The 20,099-nt window shown below is 47.4% G+C and overlaps 7 protein-coding genes across 7 annotated transcripts; 4 read left to right on the top strand and 3 right to left on the bottom strand.

The window, feature by feature from the left end:
* The first annotated feature begins 434 nt into the window (after positions 1–434).
* Positions 435–3,393, top strand: BJX68DRAFT_238070 (DUF3435 domain-containing protein). Its single transcript, XM_071040281.1, has 5 exons — positions 435–1,097; positions 1,167–1,428; positions 1,491–1,813; positions 1,873–2,249; positions 2,335–3,393. Exons 1-5 carry the CDS (start codon positions 964–966, stop codon positions 3,282–3,284), a joined length of 2,046 nt encoding a protein of 681 aa, XP_070898502.1. The 5' UTR covers positions 435–963; the 3' UTR covers positions 3,285–3,393.
* A 139-nt stretch (positions 3,394–3,532) lies between these two features.
* Positions 3,533–4,747, top strand: BJX68DRAFT_238066 (F-box protein). The gene has a single exon (XM_071040280.1). The coding sequence runs from the start codon at positions 3,567–3,569 to the stop codon at positions 4,533–4,535; it is 969 nt and encodes a 322-aa protein (XP_070898501.1). The 5' UTR covers positions 3,533–3,566; the 3' UTR covers positions 4,536–4,747.
* Positions 4,748–5,553: 806 nt separating this feature from the next.
* On the top strand, positions 5,554–7,179 carry BJX68DRAFT_267313 (uncharacterized protein; the record flags this gene model as incomplete). Its single annotated transcript, XM_071045791.1, has 2 exons — positions 5,554–6,180; positions 7,120–7,179. The coding sequence occupies 2 exons, from the start codon at positions 5,554–5,556 to the stop codon at positions 7,177–7,179; spliced, it is 687 nt and encodes a 228-aa protein (XP_070898500.1).
* Positions 7,180–7,199: 20 nt separating this feature from the next.
* Positions 7,200–8,384, top strand: BJX68DRAFT_276153 (hemolysin III family protein; the record flags this gene model as incomplete). Its single annotated transcript, XM_071048025.1, has 3 exons — positions 7,200–7,876; positions 7,940–8,170; positions 8,226–8,384. The coding sequence occupies exons 1-3, from the start codon at positions 7,367–7,369 to the stop codon at positions 8,382–8,384; spliced, it is 900 nt and encodes a 299-aa protein (XP_070898499.1). The 5' UTR covers positions 7,200–7,366.
* Positions 8,385–10,042: 1,658 nt separating this feature from the next.
* BJX68DRAFT_255592 (transcription factor domain-containing protein) lies at positions 10,043–12,408 on the bottom strand (the record flags this gene model as incomplete). The annotated part of the gene is made up of 3 exons (XM_071043065.1): positions 10,043–11,210; positions 11,257–11,966; positions 12,019–12,408. 3 exons carry the CDS (start codon positions 12,406–12,408, stop codon positions 10,043–10,045), a joined length of 2,268 nt encoding a protein of 755 aa, XP_070898498.1.
* A 1,490-nt stretch (positions 12,409–13,898) lies between these two features.
* On the bottom strand, positions 13,899–15,322 carry BJX68DRAFT_276147 (uncharacterized protein; the record flags this gene model as incomplete). The annotated part of the gene is made up of 2 exons (XM_071048024.1): positions 13,899–15,202; positions 15,256–15,322. 2 exons carry the CDS (start codon positions 15,320–15,322, stop codon positions 13,899–13,901), a joined length of 1,371 nt encoding a protein of 456 aa, XP_070898497.1.
* A 318-nt stretch (positions 15,323–15,640) lies between these two features.
* On the bottom strand, positions 15,641–17,068 carry BJX68DRAFT_255590 (uncharacterized protein; the record flags this gene model as incomplete). Its single annotated transcript, XM_071043064.1, has 3 exons — positions 15,641–15,949; positions 16,009–16,862; positions 16,924–17,068. 3 exons carry the CDS (start codon positions 17,066–17,068, stop codon positions 15,641–15,643), a joined length of 1,308 nt encoding a protein of 435 aa, XP_070898496.1.
* Between the last annotated feature and the right edge of the window lie 3,031 nt (positions 17,069–20,099).

The raw sequence follows: 20,099 nt of genomic DNA, 5'->3' as shown, positions 1-20,099 counted from the left end.
CCGGTACCGCCTGCCCTCACTAGGTGTCGAAGTCGCTTAGTAATCATGTCCATTTTAACGTAATTCCCGGGTAGTCCGATCATCCCAGGTGATCCGATCACCTAAAACACCATACAAAATGCCATTTTTTAAACTTGAATATCTCAACCACTTGGAGAATACCAGGTATTAAACTTTTTTATTAAGCTTTAAACATATATTAGGCCTATTTAGACACCCTTTTATTAACCATTAATGCTACAGATATATTAGAATATAATAAAATACAATGTAATTTATATTACTAGAGGATTTACTTAGTTTTAGAATCTATAATCAAGTAATATACTCTTAAAAAATTTCGTTTTGCTGTTTTGCTGCTGTTTTTGGCCGCACATGACGCTGAAAGTGGCAGCCGTTCAGCAGCGGCCCTCGACCACGCTCCCGCACTTTTCGTCCACGCACCGCCCAGCCATGACTAATCTCCGGCCACGGTTTTGTGCCCGCGTCCTGTTCTCACTTTCTCTTCTTCGCAATCCCACTGGCTCTCGAACTAATTTCAGACAAGGCGCTGAAAATGGCCTTCTCAGTCTCCTGCCAGCTAGAGCCTAGCTGGCGTCTAGCCGCTGTGGTTAAATGCCCAGTCACTCCCAACTGGCGTTGTCTTGGGCTTCTCTTTCCCTGACATCGGACTAAGTCCTTCCTCTCCTTCCTTACCAACAGCTATCGCTAGCTCAAGTCACTCAATTGCATTGCCATCCCGTTGGCTCTAACCTTGGGTCTCCGAAGGCCCGCTAGTGAAGTCACTCTCTACTAGCAAAGCCATCCGTTTTGATACCGATAACGACGACGATCGCACGTTTGAACCGGCCTCCAACACAGACCCTACCGAACCGGATTCCCTTCAACAAAGCCTCGAACAGTCAAAGTCCAACACAAAGCACCAGAGGCAGGAAGCATATCGACAATAAACCTCTCCCACCCATGGACCTTCATCGAAATCGGCACGAAGACCCAGGGGAAGACACCGATGAGGATCTCGACAAAGTGCCGAAGGATTATGGGCAGTCAAGTGGCACTAAAAAGCTCAGGTTCCGGCCTAAAGATCGCTGGGCTCGGTAAGTCACGAAAAGGCCTCCTGACTTTCTTCAGCCTGAGGGTCCACTAACTTCTGGATCTGCTCTCAGTTACTGTCGGGCCAAAGCGATCGAACCGTTGGCGGAGCAGAAGTGGGAAGATGCGGAAGAAGCGCTGCGGCAAGCCACTCCGAATGACATGCACCGGTTCTTGAATTGGTGCCTTAAATTACAATACAATCCTGACGGACGTCGTTACAAGGGCACAAAACAAGCCAGTGCATTCAAAGGTGACTGGAAATACTTTCGAGGTTACTACCAGAGGGTCACCAAGCATGAGATGAGCGATGATATGGCTGCAGCGGTCCGTACGGTGTGTTCCCTCGTGGTCGTGGCATGTTACAACTCCGACATGAACTGACAGCTCATGGGCAGGGATTGAGGCATCTCATTGATAAGCATGGTTTGAACACACAGCCGCGGGCCAATACCCCTGTTTACATTGAGGATATGGTGCCGTTCAACGAAACTATACTGCAAACGACAGAAAAGCGGTTCCACCTGGGGTTTCAGCGGATCTCCCTATGCTTGTATAACACGATCGGCCTTTTTACTGTCAATCGGAAACAAGCCATGCTTCACCTCCAATTTAAGCACCTACAGTTGAGCCTTCAGCGGGACCCCCGAGGAGGTCCTCCAGTGCCTATGGTCGAATTGGAACCCAACTTTGTCAAGAGTGTGCTCGGAATGGCAAAGCTGTACGTTGCTCCTCTAAAAGCATCATAGCATCCACGCCGCAAACTAACACTTGGTACAGTAATACCTTCGCCCTACCAGAAATTGTATATGGCGTATCGTTGGTGTTTAGCCCCCATGTGCTGCTTTTCAGCATCTTGTTCTTTATTCAGGCGCTCGAGGCACCGGATTTAAAGTCCATGGAAGATCTCCGAAGACTATTTATCGAAGACGACCGACAGGAAATGCCACTGCCTCTAAAGCGTGAAATGGACAATTACTATGTCTTTCCAACTGTGGCTGTGGTGGACGGTCAATCTCGTATACTATGGGAGACGCAAATGAGCGGGAGTACACTTGACGGACATCTCCGGACCCTTAGCGAGATACATGGGTTTCTGAACCATTTTTTCTCCCATCAATTTCGATATGGTGGAGGCTCGCTGCTGGATCAAAGTGGTAAGTAGCGGAACATTTCGTGCTTCGTCGCTGCCCGTCCTTTTTCTTTTCGCTTCAGGAACAATGCTCTGATTGTGATTGTCAGGATTTGTGAGTGAGGCACAACGCAACGTCATTATGGCTCACGCAAATAGCCGAACGTTTATCAACCATTACCGGGTCCGAAGGCATACTGGCCTACAGGAGATCATGTGCGGGCTAAACCCTGATGAGGAATTCTCCAGGGCGGTGACTAGAATGAGTCGTTGGATTGATCGACGGCGACCACGGTACCTCAATGATAGCGATCGGGCATTAGTGGAAAAGGATCCAGAACTACAAGCAGCCGTACGACGACAGGTTGACTTAGAGAACCAGTGCGACCACCCTGATCAGCCAAATCTCCGGGAAATGTTGCAGGATCAGGAGCGAAAGGTGCGGAATCTTCGCCGAAGCCTACAGGAAAAGCGGCGAAAGGAAGTTCGCCGCGACTTCAGCCGAAAACAGGCAGTCATTGATATCCAGAGGCAGTGGACTGGTCGTGCTGTAGACAATGAGTCAGCGCGGGAGGTTTTACGCCAGGAGTTCACCATGCCTCAACAGCAAATCCTTGCAGTGGAGGCTTTTCTCACTTGGCCTGTCTCCGATTCATTGGACGACGAGTGGGCCCGGCGTAATAAAGCTGTTGCAGCCGCGGTCCAGTACTGTGGCTTTGCAGAGGGTGGTCCACTCCGAGGACGACGGAAGCGCTCTGCGCCGTCCGAGGACGAAGGCCAACTTGCCTCTGCCCCGCCTTTAAAACGGAAGTTCGGTGGACGGTCACCCGTACCAGTATGGCAGGGCACAATGGTGGATTCGAAGGGACAGGCCAAGGAGTCAAAGCCCGTGGTCTGCTTCCAGTGCTGCAAGGGATATTCTGACCATAATGGCGTGAAGCGGCATTTTAGGGCGTCACACCTAAAGGATCGCAAATGTAACTCGTGTGATGACACAGAGTTCCACCACCAGATGCATATACAGGCGCATGCCCATTTAGTCCACCAGCTTCGTACCTAGATTTTGATAAGCAAGGAATTTTTTATGAAAGGTTATACATATATAGACTTCAGCTACAAGTAGGCAATACGCATGCTGAAAGTCATACCGTTCAATGGACATAAACCGGCTAGTACGACGTTCCAAATGCTGTCCACAACAAAAATCTATCTAGATCGAGGGGTGCGCGTGTCACGTGTTGCAGAAACGAGGCGCAGCGCCTCATCGCCCCAGCGTTATATTTAAACCAGCTCCCACCCTTCAAGTAACTGCGGCTCTATTCTCCCGCCATCCCCATTCAAAATGCCTTTAGACATTTTTGCTCGATCTTGCTGGACATCGGCCGACATACACGCGGCAAAATCACGCCAAAGGACACCGGCAAAATACCAACGCAAGCCCCCCGGCTCAAAAGCCAGCTGCCCGAGATTAGTCTCCTCAACATCGCTAATTAATCTGCCGTCTGAGCTTCTATTAGCTATTTTCAGCCATCTAGGAAACCTGGATGATCTTTTTTCCATCATACTCACTTGCAAACGTTTCTTCAATATCTTTCAGACAGCACAACAATCATTAATTCAATCAACTTTCGCCAGATATACATGCCTGAAGTCCGACCGTGTTATTTATAAAGGGCTCCTACAGCTCAGGCAAGTCATTCAAAGTGACATTGTTCACAGAGCCGTCGCACAATCTATCTTCGAACTTGCATGGAAGCTTTTCAGAGAAGACCATCAGGAGGAATTACTTATTCCTTTCGGAAAAGCTCTAGCATGGTCTTTTGTCTTGGATAATCGCGAGTCTGAGGCAATTAATATCCTGAGACTAATTGGAGGCGGGTTGCACCCCTATGGGTGGTCAAGAAAGAGAACATCGCAGCCAATCCAACCGATCCAACACCTCTTAGAACAACTACTCTCGGAGCATGAAAAATATTATAAACCGAATGAATACGCTGGCTTCGGATTCGACGATCTACTTGAAATCCATAGTAGATCCAAACGGAACGCCACTATCACCCTGAACAATGTTGAGCGGATCACTCTGTGCAAAGACGGAATATTATTCAGGGATCAGTCAATTGTGGTGAGACATAGCAGGCCTCAACCCCTAGAGGCGAACCCGACATACTCCAATTATTGGCTCCGACGTTCCAGCTTCGGAGGCAATGAGACCACCAGCATATCGGAAATTCTTGCTCATCGAGCTCCTAGTGAGCATCCGTTGCTTAGGCAAAGCGATATTAGAATGGCTAGCGAGGACGAGGTCTAATTCGAGTGAATTGAGGAATCTCAGCGTCTCTCTTTCACCCTTCCCTTTCAATGCGCAACTGGGTCTGTGATGTGCTTGGGGATTCGGTGGGGGAGGGGGTATCGGGGCCTCACACCGGAAAGCGGACTACTCCATAATGATTGATCTTACCAACAGAGCAAATGAACTGTTTTGTTCGTGGATATTAGTAGTCATGTTTTATACTCTTCTAAGCAATTATCACTTTGAGAGATCCTGATTCCCGCGACTAAGAGCTACAGCCCGACGACGAGGGATACGTCTGCTCCCTTGTTTGGCTATCTCTTAATAGCCTTCTCATGACGAAATCGAGGCCAAGTTGTAGCTTACTGTCAAAATGATTTCCATGCCGCGGGATAGTTACACCCTCGTCGCCTTAAGAGCGAAAGTTAGAGGTCAGCCGGACAGATCAGGCTCGATGGAAGAAATTGCGCCCCCGAGGAAGTGGTTCAGGAAGTCGAAGCCATGATGTGCTTCCAGTGCCAGAAGAAGCACTCGAAGCACTGTGACCATATTGGCGTGAAGCGGCATTTCAGGACGTTGCATCTGAAGCATCAAAATTGTAACTCGCGTGTTGAGACGGAGTTCCACCACCCGATGCATCTAGAAGGGCATGCCGATTGAGTTCGCCTGCTTCGTACATAGCCATGCTGATGACAGCTAACTCAACTTGAGATAGTGCACATTCGATTATTTCACGCTATTTATTCTGCCCTGCCTTTGTCCACTTGTGGTGAAGCTCCGGTGTGATGCTCAAGCCAACCACCAGGGGGCTACCTACCAGTCACAGACCTTACTTACATGCTGCGCCAGTCGGTGACAAATTGTTATAATTAGTTGTGTCTATAAAGCCTTTGCGTTCCTGGGAACCAACCATTTCCGATGCCGCTATTCGAAAGGCAGAGTGGTACATCTCATGGGCAACATATAAAGACTCTGTGCCTTTCTTGATCACTTTTATTTCGTTGAGTCCCTCAGTACCTTGACTTTTAAGTTTAAAATGATCTCAAAGCTTGTTACCCGTTGTCAAACTGAGTTTATCCAATCCCGCCTTCGCGCCTTTGGAGACATTCGAAGCGACCAGGAGCAGTTTCTCTGTCAAAGAGCGATGGAATACACAGAAGAAAACTCACACGAGAAGGCCTGCAAGATATGGCTTGAGCTTCTCCAAAAGTGCCCCTATCGGTATCATTTCCAGAAAGGGTTCTCAGATGCGGCCCGCCCATTATCTGCCCGCCGTCGTCTACAGCTCCTAGACGAGGCCTTTCCAGATAATAACCTGGATCACGACTGGGTCGAATGCCAAAAAGCTATCGCGTATACCGAGAATGGTTTGCACGACGAAGCCTGCAAGACATGGATTGCACTACTTCAACAGGAGAAGGAACGACTAGTGTTCAAAGAGGGGTTTCTTAAAGCAATCCAGCCACTACCTACCGATCAGCGTTTGAAGCTCTTACAGCTGGTGAAAAACGACGAAGCTGTTCTCTGGGTTGACCACGCTATCGCAATGGAGTACTATTCACGGAAAGACTATGAGAAGGCATATCAATCATTCAGTCTTCTGTGCATGTCGCAAGCTATCGAGGTGTTAAGGGACGCAATCATGCCTTTGATTCATTCCATCGTACGCGGTGATAGAACTTTAATTAGAGAGAGGCTGCATCAGCTGCCTTCTACGCTAAAGTCGGTGGAACTCGGACCAGAATCAACTATACTTGAGTGTTACGACTCGCTCCTTGAACTTGGCTATATCAGAGAATCTACAGAGCTTTGGATCCAGTGCGCGAGGAATAATAGATATAATCGTTCTTTTTTGGCTCGACTTTGCAACTCACTACACTTACGGCTCGAGGCACAAGACTGCCTAACAATTTGGAGAGCATTTGTCGAGGCCAGCCCCAATAATACTCTGCTTCTAGCCGAATTCAAGACTGCGTGTGCAACACACTTGGATGACATTGTTGTACTACATACGTTGCAACAGCTTGTCGCCCGACATCCTGAGAATACTGCACTTTTCTCAATGACTGGCCTAATATGGGACAGGGATACCAAGCAACCCTCGTTGTAATGGACTGGTCTATTGGACTTTTGAATGTCGGCCGGTCTAGCCCAGCAATGTGGAGGGAGTTAACCCTACTAAAATTGCCTTTAGCCTTTAGCCTTGGGACACGGCTTGCAGGGATCCCCGGCGGCCCCTCTCCCGGACAGCAGGAGGGTTTTTTTACGTACCGTTTTTGGGCCTCGGTTTGACAGCTATGCGGGTTGGAATGTGCAGTACCTTGACGTGGTGGAGATCGCGATCGTGGTAGGTAGCCTACTGATTATTAGCTCAGACTACTCAACGGTGTGTGCCCCTCGCATATGATGGTGTGGGTTCCAGATCCGTGAGGATTCGATCTGATTGGGGCGCGTAACACGGCTAACTTCTCCGGTCACTCGCAATGTCTGCCAACCCACTCGAGAGTGCATAAACTCTAACTTTCAGGTGTGGTCATAATGATATCATTTGGCCGCAGCACCTTCACTAACCATTTGACAAATACTAACCTTTACCCTGTAGGATCAGAAGTATAAGAAAGGAGTGAATTATTGGGTGATAGAGCAGTTGATAACCCTTTAGGGCTTTAATAGTTGACACCACTGACTTTGTTGGCAGATGTGCCTCTCGCTGGTGGTGAACATTCGAATAAAAAATCCTGCGTTACTTACATGACGTTGGTGGCGGGATGGGCGGCTAACCCCTCTATTATCGAAGAGTGAATTAACGCCTGTGTTACTTATATGTTATTTCGCCTTTTGTCTTGTCGATGCCTTTTGAGTCCCTTGCCAAAGGTCCAAGCAGACAGCTCACTGTAGCTCTTTGGAAAATGCCATTATACTGGGATCAACTACCCTCTTGGCAACGCGACAATCAATATATCCTTTCAGGTTATAGGGCAGTTTCCAATTCTTTTCGCAAGTCATTCGCGAGCCTTACTTATCTCCATAATGAAACCGTCAACATCTACTCCCACCTTATCCCTACAATTCTCCTTGCATTTTTCAGCATCCCGCTCCATACATCACTCAAGGCCAGGTACACAAGCGTTTCGACAGCAGATACCATAGTTTTGGGCTGTTTCTTCTTGGGAGCTGTGTTGTGCCTGGCCATATCAGCAACATTTCACACTGTCCAGAATCATTCCCCGCACGTAGCACGCATTGCAAACCAAATGGATTATATTGGCATTGTATTCCTGATCGTTGGGAGTTTTGTTCCGAGTATCTTCTATGGGTTTTACTGCCTGCCTGTTTTACAAACGATCTATTTAACCATGGTATGCCGTCATTTTCCCTTATATTGCCACTATTTAACGAGATAACTTACATGTATTCGCAAGATAACTTCGCTCGGCCTACTTTGTGCCGCGGTTTCAGCAACTCCTCAATTCCGGCACCCTACGTGGCGGCCGTTTCGGGCGAGGATGTTCATCGCCCTTGGACTATCAGCGCTCTTCCCGGTTGTTCATGGAGTTGTGAAGTTTGGTATTAGGCAAATGGACAAGCAGATTGGCCTTTCCTGGGTCGTTCTTCAGGGTTCACTCTATATTATAGGAGCCTGCCTGTATGCTGTGAGTCAAAAGAACTGTTGCCTTGTGATCCAGTGTCTAATATGCACATTCCCAGGCCCAAGTCCCGGAGCGTATATATCCCGGTGCGTTCGATATATGGATAAGCTCTCACCAAATTTTTCACTTTATGGTGGTAATGGCTATAATATCTCACCTCTATGGATTAATAAAGGCCTTTAATTACAATCATAGTTTTATGGCCATATATTGCTGACAGGTATATCCCTTGCCTCTTTAATACTCAATATCCACCACTAACGAGGTATTAGTTACTGAAGGTACCATCAACTTCAATCAAACAATAAAAGATTCTCGAGTTATGAAGGCAACTGTCACGGCGTACAGGCTATGTAGGTGCGATCTGGGCAGATCAGACCAGGGGGTCTGATCATAGTGACCTTTTTAGTCTAGTTGGGAACACGCTTGCCCGGACACGTGCTCTTACAGCTACTCCATATAATCAAGGTCTGCCATGGAACACCGCTGATCTCGAACGTCTTCTACGCCCTTCCCTGGGCAATTGTTTGTCAAGTTGGTGACCTAAACCCGGCGGACGCGTGGACGTATCACAGCCTTGTTTTTGAAGGGAGCTTGGTGTTTTTGTTTGTCGAAAATGTTATTGTGGATTGAGTTTGGGTGTGGCGGTTAAAAAGAACCAGTTTTCCAGAGACTTCTGGATAAGCGCAAATACGCGCTTGAAAAGAAGATAATAGCCTTCCGTAGTATCCATACTAGTAAAGACTCGTAGCAACGTAATAACTAGACCAACTGGTTAGCAACCACTTACCAAGTTCCTGTCAAGTAGTTGGAAAGTACTTACTCTTGCACTGATCTGTAAGAAATGTAGCAAATAAGACCTCGTTAAGGTCTTTGGCTTGGATACGCTTATAAGACATATCAACCTCAAAGGATTTCAGAGCTGATAGCAGATGTATCTGGTCTGGGGTACAAGAGACTACAAAGAATGTTAACATGGGAATATGAAATATATAATGCCGCGAATTAGCTCTTTTATGTACATTATACTGTAGAATGCCTCGTGGTTTACAAGTGCTAACGTAATTCCTGGCCAGTCCGCTCACCCCGGGTCGATCCGATCACCCAGTACACCATACAAAATGCCATTTTTTAAACTTGAATATCTCAACTTAGAATCTACTAGTTATTAAGCTAAGTGATTAAGCTATAAACCTCTGTTAGGCCCTTTTAAGCCCCCCTTTAAGTACTAAAAGCCCTTACGTGGTCCGCTTGCTCACGTAAAGCAAAACGAGATCTATCTTTACTTTGATTTAGATAAATTATCTGACCTTGCGATAATTGCGCGATCCATTTGGGCTCGCGTGGTCTGGATCTCGAGATAATCGCAGCTCCAGAGGGCAAAGAAAGGATGCCCCAGGGCAGCGAAGTCCTTTCTTTGCCCTCGCCGCTAAGCGCCCATTACCCCAAAGCGTCTAATGTGACACAGGTGTGACATTTTGACATGGTGACATTCCGACGGCCAAAAGGGCGGGCGTCTTGGACTCGGAGAGGCGACGGGTCACGAGACCGATTACTCTCTGTTTTACGATCGTCCCTCAACCACAGCCCTAGGGCAGCCAGGGATCGCGTGCCACGAAGGCTCACAAGCAGGGGGGCTGTCCTATTTTGAGATCTGCCGGGTGATATATTCAGTCCTCCAAGTTTTCCGAGGCCGAATACTGAGCCCTTGCATACAAACCCAACAGGCAAGTCCGACGTCTAGTTCACAATTGATGTGCTGGAAAGTTTTTTACCCGAAAAGTGCGATCGTCGCGATCCTCACTTCCTCAGGAAGAGAAAGAACAAAAGAGAGTAAGAAATATAAACATGAAGGGAAGGAAAGAAGGAAGAAACCTAGCCGTCATCCACCAATGCCAGTCCACTCTCACTCGGGTCGAGATCCTCTCCCTGCGGTAGAAGCGTCTCCGAGCTTGGTAGCTCCCTTGCATCAATTCCCAAAGTCGGCCCCATGCGCCTTAAAAAGCCCTCGCATATCATAAATGCCCGTCGCGCGGCGCGGCTCGAAAAGGCCAGGTGATGAAGCCAGAAGAATGCCTTGCGGGTCTCCTTGACGAGCATCTCGGGCGTTAGCGGTGGGACTTTATTCTGATCGTCTGTGTTCATCTCCTTGTCCGATGTTGCGCATGTTGAGAGGCCGATTAATAGAGCGGTTGTCGCTTGCATAATGTAATGCAGGATTGCCCACCACGGAGTTACTGTGGTTAGCCAGACGGTGTCGGGTTTCTCGGGGAGGATGGAGAGAAGCGAGCATGAGGCCTGGAGGCAGGATAGGGTCATTTTAGCACGGAAACTACCCTTGGACTTAGAATTCCGGGCTTTCTGGAGAGAGTTTGGCGTATGCGAGAGACAAGGGCGGCAGAGGGTGATTCGTGCGCTGTAGTAGTAGATTGCAAGGGTGATACGTTCACGAACATAGTCCGCGCCGGGTTTGATGTGGTATCTATCGTCAGTGGTGGAGAGAGAGAAACGGTATGCCTCTGGGATTTTGCGGAGCCAACGGTCCATGCTATTGCTCTGCTGTTGGAGCCGCTGTTCGAGTTGATGGGGTGTCTGGCGAAGTGCTTGGATGCTGTAGACGCTGTTTATTAGCGTCTGGCCGATGATACTGAGGTCTGCAATGTAGTGAAAGAGGAGCATGGGGCTGGGCTCGCAGCGAACGAGCCAGTCCCCAGCGATCCGGGCTTCCTCATCGTTCTGATATATTGTTAACTGGAGGGGACTCGCTTGCACCGCCGCATCGTGAAAGATATTTTTAAGTGATGATCTCCGGTTGCCTCCTCGTTCGTCAAATGGTATGGGAAGCAGCGCAGCACTAAGTTCTTCGCCACAGCCCGATATTCGACCAGTCATCGAGGTCAAGAGATGTTCGAGAAGGAATATTGACCACCAAAGACGGCACCGTGCTTCCTTTGATGCGTGATGAGTCTTGTCGTCTTTGAACCGAAGGTTGATGCCGAGCGATATAGCGGAGCGCAGAGCCATGCTCGAGAACTTGGACGCACTATGCGAGTCAGAAGCAGCAACTGGCGTATGGAGAGAATACTCACTTGTTTACCTGACCCAATGCAACAAGATACAATGCAACAAGTACTTCCACCTGGATCTGCTGTAGATCATCGTGATCAAACAGCACATTTTCACCAAAGCATAGCCTTCGAGTACGGTTCAAGAAAACAAGATCGTCTGTATGAGCATCCCCCGCATTGACCACGCCAGTCAGCTTGCAGAACCGACACCCAAGAGCAAAGATCATATTCAACACTGCAAGCCACTTGCGCGGCGGGTTCACAACCCTTTTGGTGAAGAACTGCTCATACTGCGACGTAAACGTGTTTTCCCGGACCACCATGAACGCTGGGTGGACTGAACGCATATAGGCGTGAAAGTACTTGTCGGCAAGCGGTTTCGCTGGCATCGTAAAGGAATCAACTGAATCAGAAAATGGAAGCACCAGGTCGTCGAGGTGATAGCTCATCGACGCTATTGGTACTTGCCTCCCCGAGGCTTTATTTTCAAAGTCCGAATCGCCTTGCTTAGCTTGTTGTCCCGACACATCCTCCAGCTTTTGCATCCACGCAACCTCCGAGTTCTTTCCGTAGAATCCCACTGCTACCGTCCTATCGCTGCGGTTCAGATCTTCCTTCACTTGGTCGATCTCGTCAAGTGATCCATGTGATGTCAACGAGTCCGCATCGCTCCCGTCATCTCCTTCAACATCTGCGTCGCCGTCACCATCGGATTGGGACCGCTCAGCAGCCTACACTGTTAGCTCGAGGATTTAACTCTCGCCTGCCACAACTATTACGCACCGATAGCGCCTTCCTGATTCGCTTCATCGTTTCCGGGTCCAGGTCATTCTCGAGCTGGCCCAACAACTTCTCATACAGTTCCACCTTTCTCGACAACACTCCAAGCTGCTTCTGGTCGCGAATCCGCTTGATGTCGATATATGAACAACTCAACCCGTGTTCATGGCACTTCCGACACTCCGGCCGACCGCTGTCACATTTGACCTTCCGCTGTCGACAAGGCTCGCAGGCACGCGCGGACCGGCGTCGTTGCGACGATGTTTTGGCGCTGTTAGCCCGTGGAATCGCAATCTTAGCTGCGGTCATTGTATCTTGCGGCGGTGAGAAATGCGGGTGCTGCGCGGCATTGAGATCAAGGTACGGCGTGAAGGGATAAAGCTGGTAATTCATCATTGGAGGCGCGCTGTTCGAGCTAATCGAACCTGCCCGCCACATCCAGTCGGAAGATGAGGACGAGAGGGCCCCCTGATTTGGACTCAGGTTGCTATCGACATTGTGATTGCTCGCAGCATTGTTGTATGCCGAAGGATCGGAATTGAACCAATCGTCCATTACTGTTACCCATGAAGGGTCGTCAATTGTGATCGAAAGGCTGTTGAATTGGTGTCGCTTCAGAGCTTATAGGTCTCAGCGGCATTGGAAAAGTAGCTCGACATGCCTCCTGAAGAGGGGCAGGTGGATGAATAGCAGCTTGTGGTGGTGGCGGAACCTTTCTTACGGGGGATGATGTCATGCGCATCATCATCATCGCGGTGATTGGCTTCGGAAGTTGAGAGCTTTTATATGTTAGATGCATAAAAGATTGTCGTGTGAGCGGTAAGAATTCTTCAAGAGCACTCAATTCGCTAAGGTCGGGCGCATTCTTTCCCTGCCCTTTAACTATCAAAAACGCTGGCAATTGAATGCACAAAACGCATTCGCTAACCATGATCAAGGTCCCTTTCAGGTGCGAGTTCGTCCCTGCCTAGACTCAGACACTCATACTTGTCCAGCATATTGCACAGGGGATGACACTTAGCGATCGCACGATACCTTTTGTCCTCCAACTTCTCCAGTCCCCTGGCGTACACATCAAACTGCAACGACTCCGTGAAGTTCTCATCAAATACATCCTTGACAACATCGGTCACTCTGTCGCTTTCCGGTGGCTTAATTTCGCTAGTCTCTGCGTGATAGTAGATTTCTGCGGCGGTTATCTGTGTCAGGGTCGATTAGGCATGTGGTATGACTCTGGCGGCACTTCTGGCATGGTACTCCACCAAAACACTAACTATACCTTCAGGAGCACTCCAGTACACTTCTTTTGAAGTATTCAAAGATATATGGCGCACGTACTTTGATCCTATTTTCTCGACATGCAGAGCATGCTCTCGAAGTCTTCGCCCTCTTCGCTATGGGTCTAAGAGTGACGGGGGGAGGAGCTGTAGATGCAGGGGCGAGGATTTTTTTGACTTCGCATAGACATAATCAACATAAACTAGTTTAAAGAAATCGGTCATTGGAATTTGTGACATTGAGGAATGTTAAAGCCTGGAAAATAATTATCTGGGGCTCCGGCGGTTTATGTTTGGGGCAGCTTAAAAGGAGGCGCTGACATTTTTGCTATTTAATTGGTCGGAAATTACTTCCAGCACAGCTTGGACGCTGAAAACAAGGTTCGCAGCTCTGTGGTGATCTCTAGCCCGAACGGAAACAAGAAATGACAAAGATACGTATGAAGCCAAGGATTACCGGGAGCTGACCAGTCTTTCCTCTCATGCAGTCGGTGGGAAAATACTTGAATTTATGTCGTGATGACAGTCGAGGGTTTGCTGCCACTCAGCGTCTACCAATAAAGTTCAAAGACTGTGTTTGGCAATTAGAAAAAGGCCACAGATCACTTATTCAGCAACATAATTGCCTATTGCAGTCAAACTTGGCAGTGTGACCTTTCCTTCATGACCCTTGTTACCCAAAACCACAGTTATTGCTCCTGATAGATGTTCCGGATAGAGCTGCAACTGCAGGTCAAACACAAAAGGATTGTCTTGAGATAACTCTTCCTTCGATGATGCAAGGACGACCTCAACCGGCGTCAGGGGCGGTGCGCTCATAATGACATCACACTCAATCTCATCACCAGACAATTCATGTGCTTCAAACTTGTTTTTTGACAGGGAGGAAGCTGCAGTTCCTCGACGGGGGATCACTTGTAAGCTGATGCCAGGAGCACCCCGAACCTCGCAAGAGCTGACACGACCTGTTGCGCCGCCAATGCCCTTCACCTTAAAAACTCCTGTGGTAGTAATAAACTTCGAATGGAACCGCGAGGCTCTCTGAATCTTGTCCCTAATTTCCTTGTGTTCCGGGTTGGGGCTCCTGAGGAGGAAATTGTAAATGCTGTCAGCCAACACGTGAATAACGTCTTGCGCTCCACATGCGCCTATACTTCTAATCCATTGACTGAACAGCCTGGAGTTAGTAGGATCTCTTGACAAGCTTCTCTTTAGCTGTGGATGCCCACCCATGACGGAGCATTTGCTCTCACGTCGGCCTAAGTATTCTCTGTATTGAGCTGTGTCTTTTGTCCCACCATCAATGCCCAGAACTGAGCTATACTCTGTTTCAATATGCTCGCGGAAGTTCTTTTTCGATTCGTCGGATGCATCAGGCCTTGTGACTTGGAGCTGGTACCGCGCTCCAAAACAACAACCTGTGGTAACATGTGTGCCCCATGTCGCAAAAAACTTTGCAAATGCGTCTCGCGCTGAAGCATCATTCTCGTCCCAGCAAGGGAGTCTTCTTGCCGCCCAGATAAAGTCGGCGTTAATACACCTTTCCAGGCTCTGCATATCAAACCGGGCAGTATAATTGAGGTCACCGATGCTCCAGAGGCCAAACAAATATCTATCATTGAAAGATACCCTGTGGCCAATTTTCCCGTTACGCTCCGCCGATATACCGAAGTAACGATGGGCCATTGATGGATTGATTGCCAACTCATTCGCTAAGGCGGCTCCAGTTGTGCAAAGTAAAGTTTCAGCGATAATTTCTGCTCCCGCGGGAATAATAAAGATATCCTCTGGAACTAGATATTGCTTATTCGATCCAGGAACTGTAGTCGGCTTATTATTTAGGTTGAAGTTTAGAAGCTGGACCTTCTCAACGCCCCCTAAAATTTCCTGGTAGTCGAATAAATTAGATCCTGATGCTTGATTAGCTCGTCCCCGTAAATGATAAACGGAAGATCAATAATACCTGGAAATAGTGTGATACCACGTCCCAACAGCTCGCAAGCAGGGAGTATTTCAGGCGGAGTATCCATGCTGGTAAGTGTTGATATGTGCAAGAAGTAAGGCAATTGTAGCAAAGGGGAGAAGAGGATACGTATTTTGTTCACAGGCCCTTGCAATGACGTATAGCCTATGTAAGCTTCGGTCATGTTGATGTTGGGTGGCAATTTCTTCCACCATAACTTACTCTGCAGATATGAGCTTAATACAGAATATCTCAAAACAAGGACTATCTAGCTAATCTAAAGAGGAGATCAAGATTGAAGGGGAATGCTAGCGATATCTAAAGATTATAAAAACAAATGATAACGGAAACAAATTGCCAGGATTTCGATTTCATGCTACTGTAACTAGAACTTAGATCTAATATCCATAGCACTAAATCTTCGCGTTTTCTTTCGCAGCATAATTGCCAACTCATCAACTGTCATTCCTACCTGATTTCCGATTGGAACCAAGCATTCCGCGAGGTACTTATAATCTTTCTGCAATAAACGGTTCGTAATCATTATATAGTCGATGTTCTGGAAAACTAGCGCATCTTCGGCGGCATAGCGGTCTTTTTGTTGAAGAAATGAGACGGGATGCTCACGCCAGTGTCTCAGAGGGTTGAGATGATGAGAGGTGTGGTATCCGTCATTATAACAAAAGCGGTTGCTCTGCGCAGGCTTAAGTTAGTATATTAGTTCGAGGGATAGACAAACAGTTTATATCTTACTGCCACATCAATCACTGTAACACTTGAGCGAAAATCTGATTTCGGGTTGGCCTCATCAACAAACGCATGCTGGCCCCAGTTCCCAACCATGAGTCCCAGCCGCAGCTGTAGCAGAGGTAGTATAAAAACAAAGATAGTTGCTTTCCAGCATATATATCTCCAAAATAGATATAGGAAAACATAATAACCAAACTCCCAGGCGGCTGTCTTGAATGCAAAACTAAATTTTCCTTTGCGCACAAAGTAAAGTGGTAATTCCAGCCAAGTCAGGAAAAGAAATCGGGTAATATAGCATAAAAAGTCAAACATCTCATCGCGTTGATACCGAATGGTGGACGAAAGATCATCTGGTCCGTTTCCTTCGACGTGGTGGTGCTTAACATGGTGGTAATAATAAGAGTTCCACGTATGTCCCATTAAAGGATCCATGATATACGGGAAAAGAGTATCAAACCACAGAAACTCCCTCTTTAAGAGTCCTCCCATATGTATGTGCTGATGCATCATAAGCGTGTATGTTCCAACAAAGTAGGCCTGCATGGCCCAGTGCATTAGACCGTGGATCCAGTGGAAGTGTTGAAACAGGAGAATAGCGCTGGGAAAAGAGGTAGTAAAATAAAGCAGAACATGAGTGATTATCACGACGTCTGTCTCAACGCGGACAATCTCTCTTGCAAGTTTTGCATATGGCTGAAGAATCCACCTATCCATAAATGGATGTAGCTCAAAATCTCCACGATCCCAGCCAAGGACCACCGTAGGATCAAAATCGGAGTCGTTTGGGTCATTTAGAGCCTTCAGCCTCTCTATTGTGGCCTCGATCGCACTTCGAGGTTCGCCACTTGAGAAAGTCGCTTTAAAAAGAAGTAAGTCAGTACTGTAATGTGTTGAAGGTGTCCCTGTATGTAGCCATACTGAGAGAGGCCCTGGGCCTACAATTTTCAAGTCCTCTGTTGAGAGATATCCCCTTAGTTGTAGATTCAGCGTCCCCTAAAAGCGTTTCGAGAACTAGTAGATCCGGTAGCGTCAGGGTGGAGTTGGTAGGGCTCAAAAAAGTCATGATGATGACCCTCACAATTGAATAGTAAATGTAATAGGATTCCCTAAGAGAATTGAGCGTTTTAAAGGAATTGTGTATCAGGTTGGGTTCAGATCGAAGGTAGCACGAGTGTCGCACTTGGCGAGTGTAGGAATCACCGTCATCATGACGCATTCAGCCATATCTTGTAGGCGATGGTGTAATGGAGGGGTAATAGGAGGCGGCGGAGGAGACAGGATTTTAGTGTGTTATCTCGACCTTATCAAGACTTATTGGCGATACCACGTACCTAGCCAATAATCGATCTATCTATAACTTGGCCTCTGTCAGAGGGCTTGTGGGTGGGATGCTCGACAAGGGATGGATATAGGAAAGTCCTGACCTATTTCGATTTTCAAGAATTACGTACAGAAACCATATACTGTAGTCTTAATTAGGTCGCCTCTAGCTCCATATAATGGCAAAACATTTGCCACAGATGGGCCTTATAAGAGATGCCGATTCTGTGGGAGAATGGTCTGTGAATTTGAGCGTTCTATTCACCCCCTTTTATCTTGTACCTTCCAGGCAAAATGCTATTAGAAATGCATAATATACGCCAACTTTATCCAACAGTGAAATACTGCCAGGCCTATTTACCTTTCTTAGAGCCTAGGGTTGCTTCTATTGCCAGATATATTTGCCGTTACGGTAGTTCCGAAGATGAGAAAAAATATAGCAATGAAAAAGCAAACAGTGACTCAAATGAAGGTAAAATTAGTGGAAGAGAGGACTCAACACAAGAAGGTCAGTTTCCAGGCTTCCCAACGTAAAGTGCATCAAAGGAAATTAATAATAAATAGAACATCCTGATCCATTATCTGAACCTGCCCCAGTCGAGTCATCTCCATCAGTTAGAGGCGGCAAGGAACATCAAAAATACTATAGCCTCAAGAATTACCGAGGGGGGCCTAATACTGAGAGTGGCAAGTTAGCCAGTACACGAGATCAGGAGGGAGCTCACGCACACAACAAGGATGTCGAAAATAGGTTTGAAAAGCGTTAGGCACAACCAAACGTATTTTAAGACCGGCTTAAAAACGCCTCTACTGTAGCCAAAAATAGCCTTGAAAATTATACTTCTGACTTCGGCCGACGGAATCGTGTTGATAACGTTCCTTCTGATATTGGAACAAGCTCTTTGCATTACTGGTCGGTTGGAAGGGTGTAGCAGACTGGACGATATCATAAGCAAACATGTCAGGCGACCATAGATTGACAAATAGATATGTCGAGTACTTCATTATCAAGCAGCATTTTGCGCAAGGTATCACTTTCCAGGAGAGCCTGGAAGCAATTAGTGCTAGTTTTATTACCCATAGTGTGGGACAAAGTGGACTGCGGCCCGAGACAGAGAGAGTACTCGCCCATCCTACTCTGTGCATGAACTCCCTCCCGCCCCAAAGAATCACCTTTAGGTTGAGTGTATACAGCAGGCTTCGGCGTCTTGACTGTCTTAGGCATTAAGATGAGGCCCGCCGCATCTACTGGGCCCAGAACGATCCGTATTCTGATGATTATATGCTCTAATTCCTTCAGTCTAGTGCAAACGTTATCAAGATACCCGCGTGCAACGGACACTCGTCGATCATTTGCCGCCAAACTTGCATGGCTGCTCATTCGCAGCTCCTGCGAAGGTAGAGAGCTGCCAGACGGGCCCGCGCCCTCACTGTTTGCTTCATCAACCGGCATCTTTCCGGTAGAGCCATCCTTATACGGAGTGTGGACTGACTCAGCGATAGCTCGTCTCCTTCGGGACCGTTCGTACCAACAGAGCTCGGTATGAGCGTGCTTGACGCACTTGATAAACGGGCGATCTAGTCACATTAACCTTCCGCATACAACAGGGGTATCAGGTCTGGAGTTTGCGTGCCTTCTGCTTTGCGCGAAGAATAGCATGAGCTCGCGGGGTCGTGATGTCCTAAATTGATCTGGACGATCCCATGTCAGGTCGAAGGGTAGAGGTTCGATCGTTATCGGCACTGTACGATTTGTCAGAAAGCTCCCTAGTGAGATATTTCAAATCATGTTAGCGCAATCATCTATAGCATATCAGGTGAGATGCCCCAGGGTAAGAATAGGAAATAGGCTGCCCCAGGGCACGGATGAATCTCACTAAGCTTGCCTTATTAGGGCCGCGTGGGTGAGTGGCGCTAACATCACTATATTATGGTCCTTTGCACATATGCAATTTTAATAATATGTTTCGTACAAAAGTTTGGCTTTATTCAAGCACTAATGTGGTCCATGAAGAGTCTAGAGACTCTCGCTTAGGCCCTACCTACTCCAACCAAAAGATTCGACACATCCAAATGCTTTCATAGGCAACTCGCTTAATAAACTTTATGGACCGAACTCCTGTTCAAGCTAAGCTCACACCGCGTGCCAGGTACCTTGGTTCACCATCAAATATTAGACGACTAGGTTCAGTAAACATTATTACGTTATTGAAGGCCATTATCGTGTCCGGAATATGTTCTGCCGAGTGCATCTTTATTTGGAGCGGGAAGCTTTTCGTTCACAGCATTCCACCTATCAGACATACTCGCCCATGTTGTGATTCAGAGGGAGGTTGATTGTGGTTAATTTTCTCTTATTTGAAGTAGTATGGATTAGGTCCAGCATAGGTTGTCCTATGGACTTCACGTTTATTTTAACTCGCGCGTCTGTACATTATGTAGTCAACGAAGGCGCTGCAATTAGTACAGGACTAGGAACATGTCAGTTTACAGAAACGCTCGAGTCAGTGGCATGTAGAGTAGAGTTAGCTATGCTACTATGTACTAACGAAAACCTGCGTTATATGTTGTCATCTCATCAGTGCATACTTCCGTGTAAGAGGTTTGATCACTTAAAGAGGCTGATAACTCCTAGATACTGCAAAAGGGCAATACTCCGTAACATAGGTTCAGAAAGTTCCCAGGATAGCATACTAAATCTGGACATCTGTTGCCCAGCTACTGGGCAAAGAGGGACCAGGTTATAGTGTGGATTGTCATATTAATGGCGTAAT

This window comes from Aspergillus pseudodeflectus (assembly GCF_044049435.1).
Source record: "Aspergillus pseudodeflectus strain CBS 756.74 chromosome Unknown BJX68scaffold_24, whole genome shotgun sequence".
In the NCBI taxonomy this organism is placed as follows: domain Eukaryota; kingdom Fungi; phylum Ascomycota; class Eurotiomycetes; order Eurotiales; family Aspergillaceae; genus Aspergillus; species Aspergillus pseudodeflectus.
Note: the sequence above shows the minus strand (reverse complement) of the source record. Positions and strands in the feature narration are given on the sequence as shown.

Coding starts and splice junctions, on each gene's coding strand:
- BJX68DRAFT_238066 (XM_071040280.1), top strand. CDS start 3,567: ATGCCTTTAGACATTTTTGCTCGATCTTGCTGGACATCGGCCGACATA.
- BJX68DRAFT_238070 (XM_071040281.1), top strand. CDS start 964: ATGGACCTTCATCGAAATCGGCACGAAGACCCAGGGGAAGACACCGAT. Junction 1,098..1,166: donor CCTAAAGATCGCTGGGCTCG/GTAAGTCACGAA, acceptor ATCTGCTCTCAG/TTACTGTCGGGCCAAAGCGA. Junction 1,429..1,490: donor TGGCTGCAGCGGTCCGTACG/GTGTGTTCCCTC, acceptor GCTCATGGGCAG/GGATTGAGGCATCTCATTGA.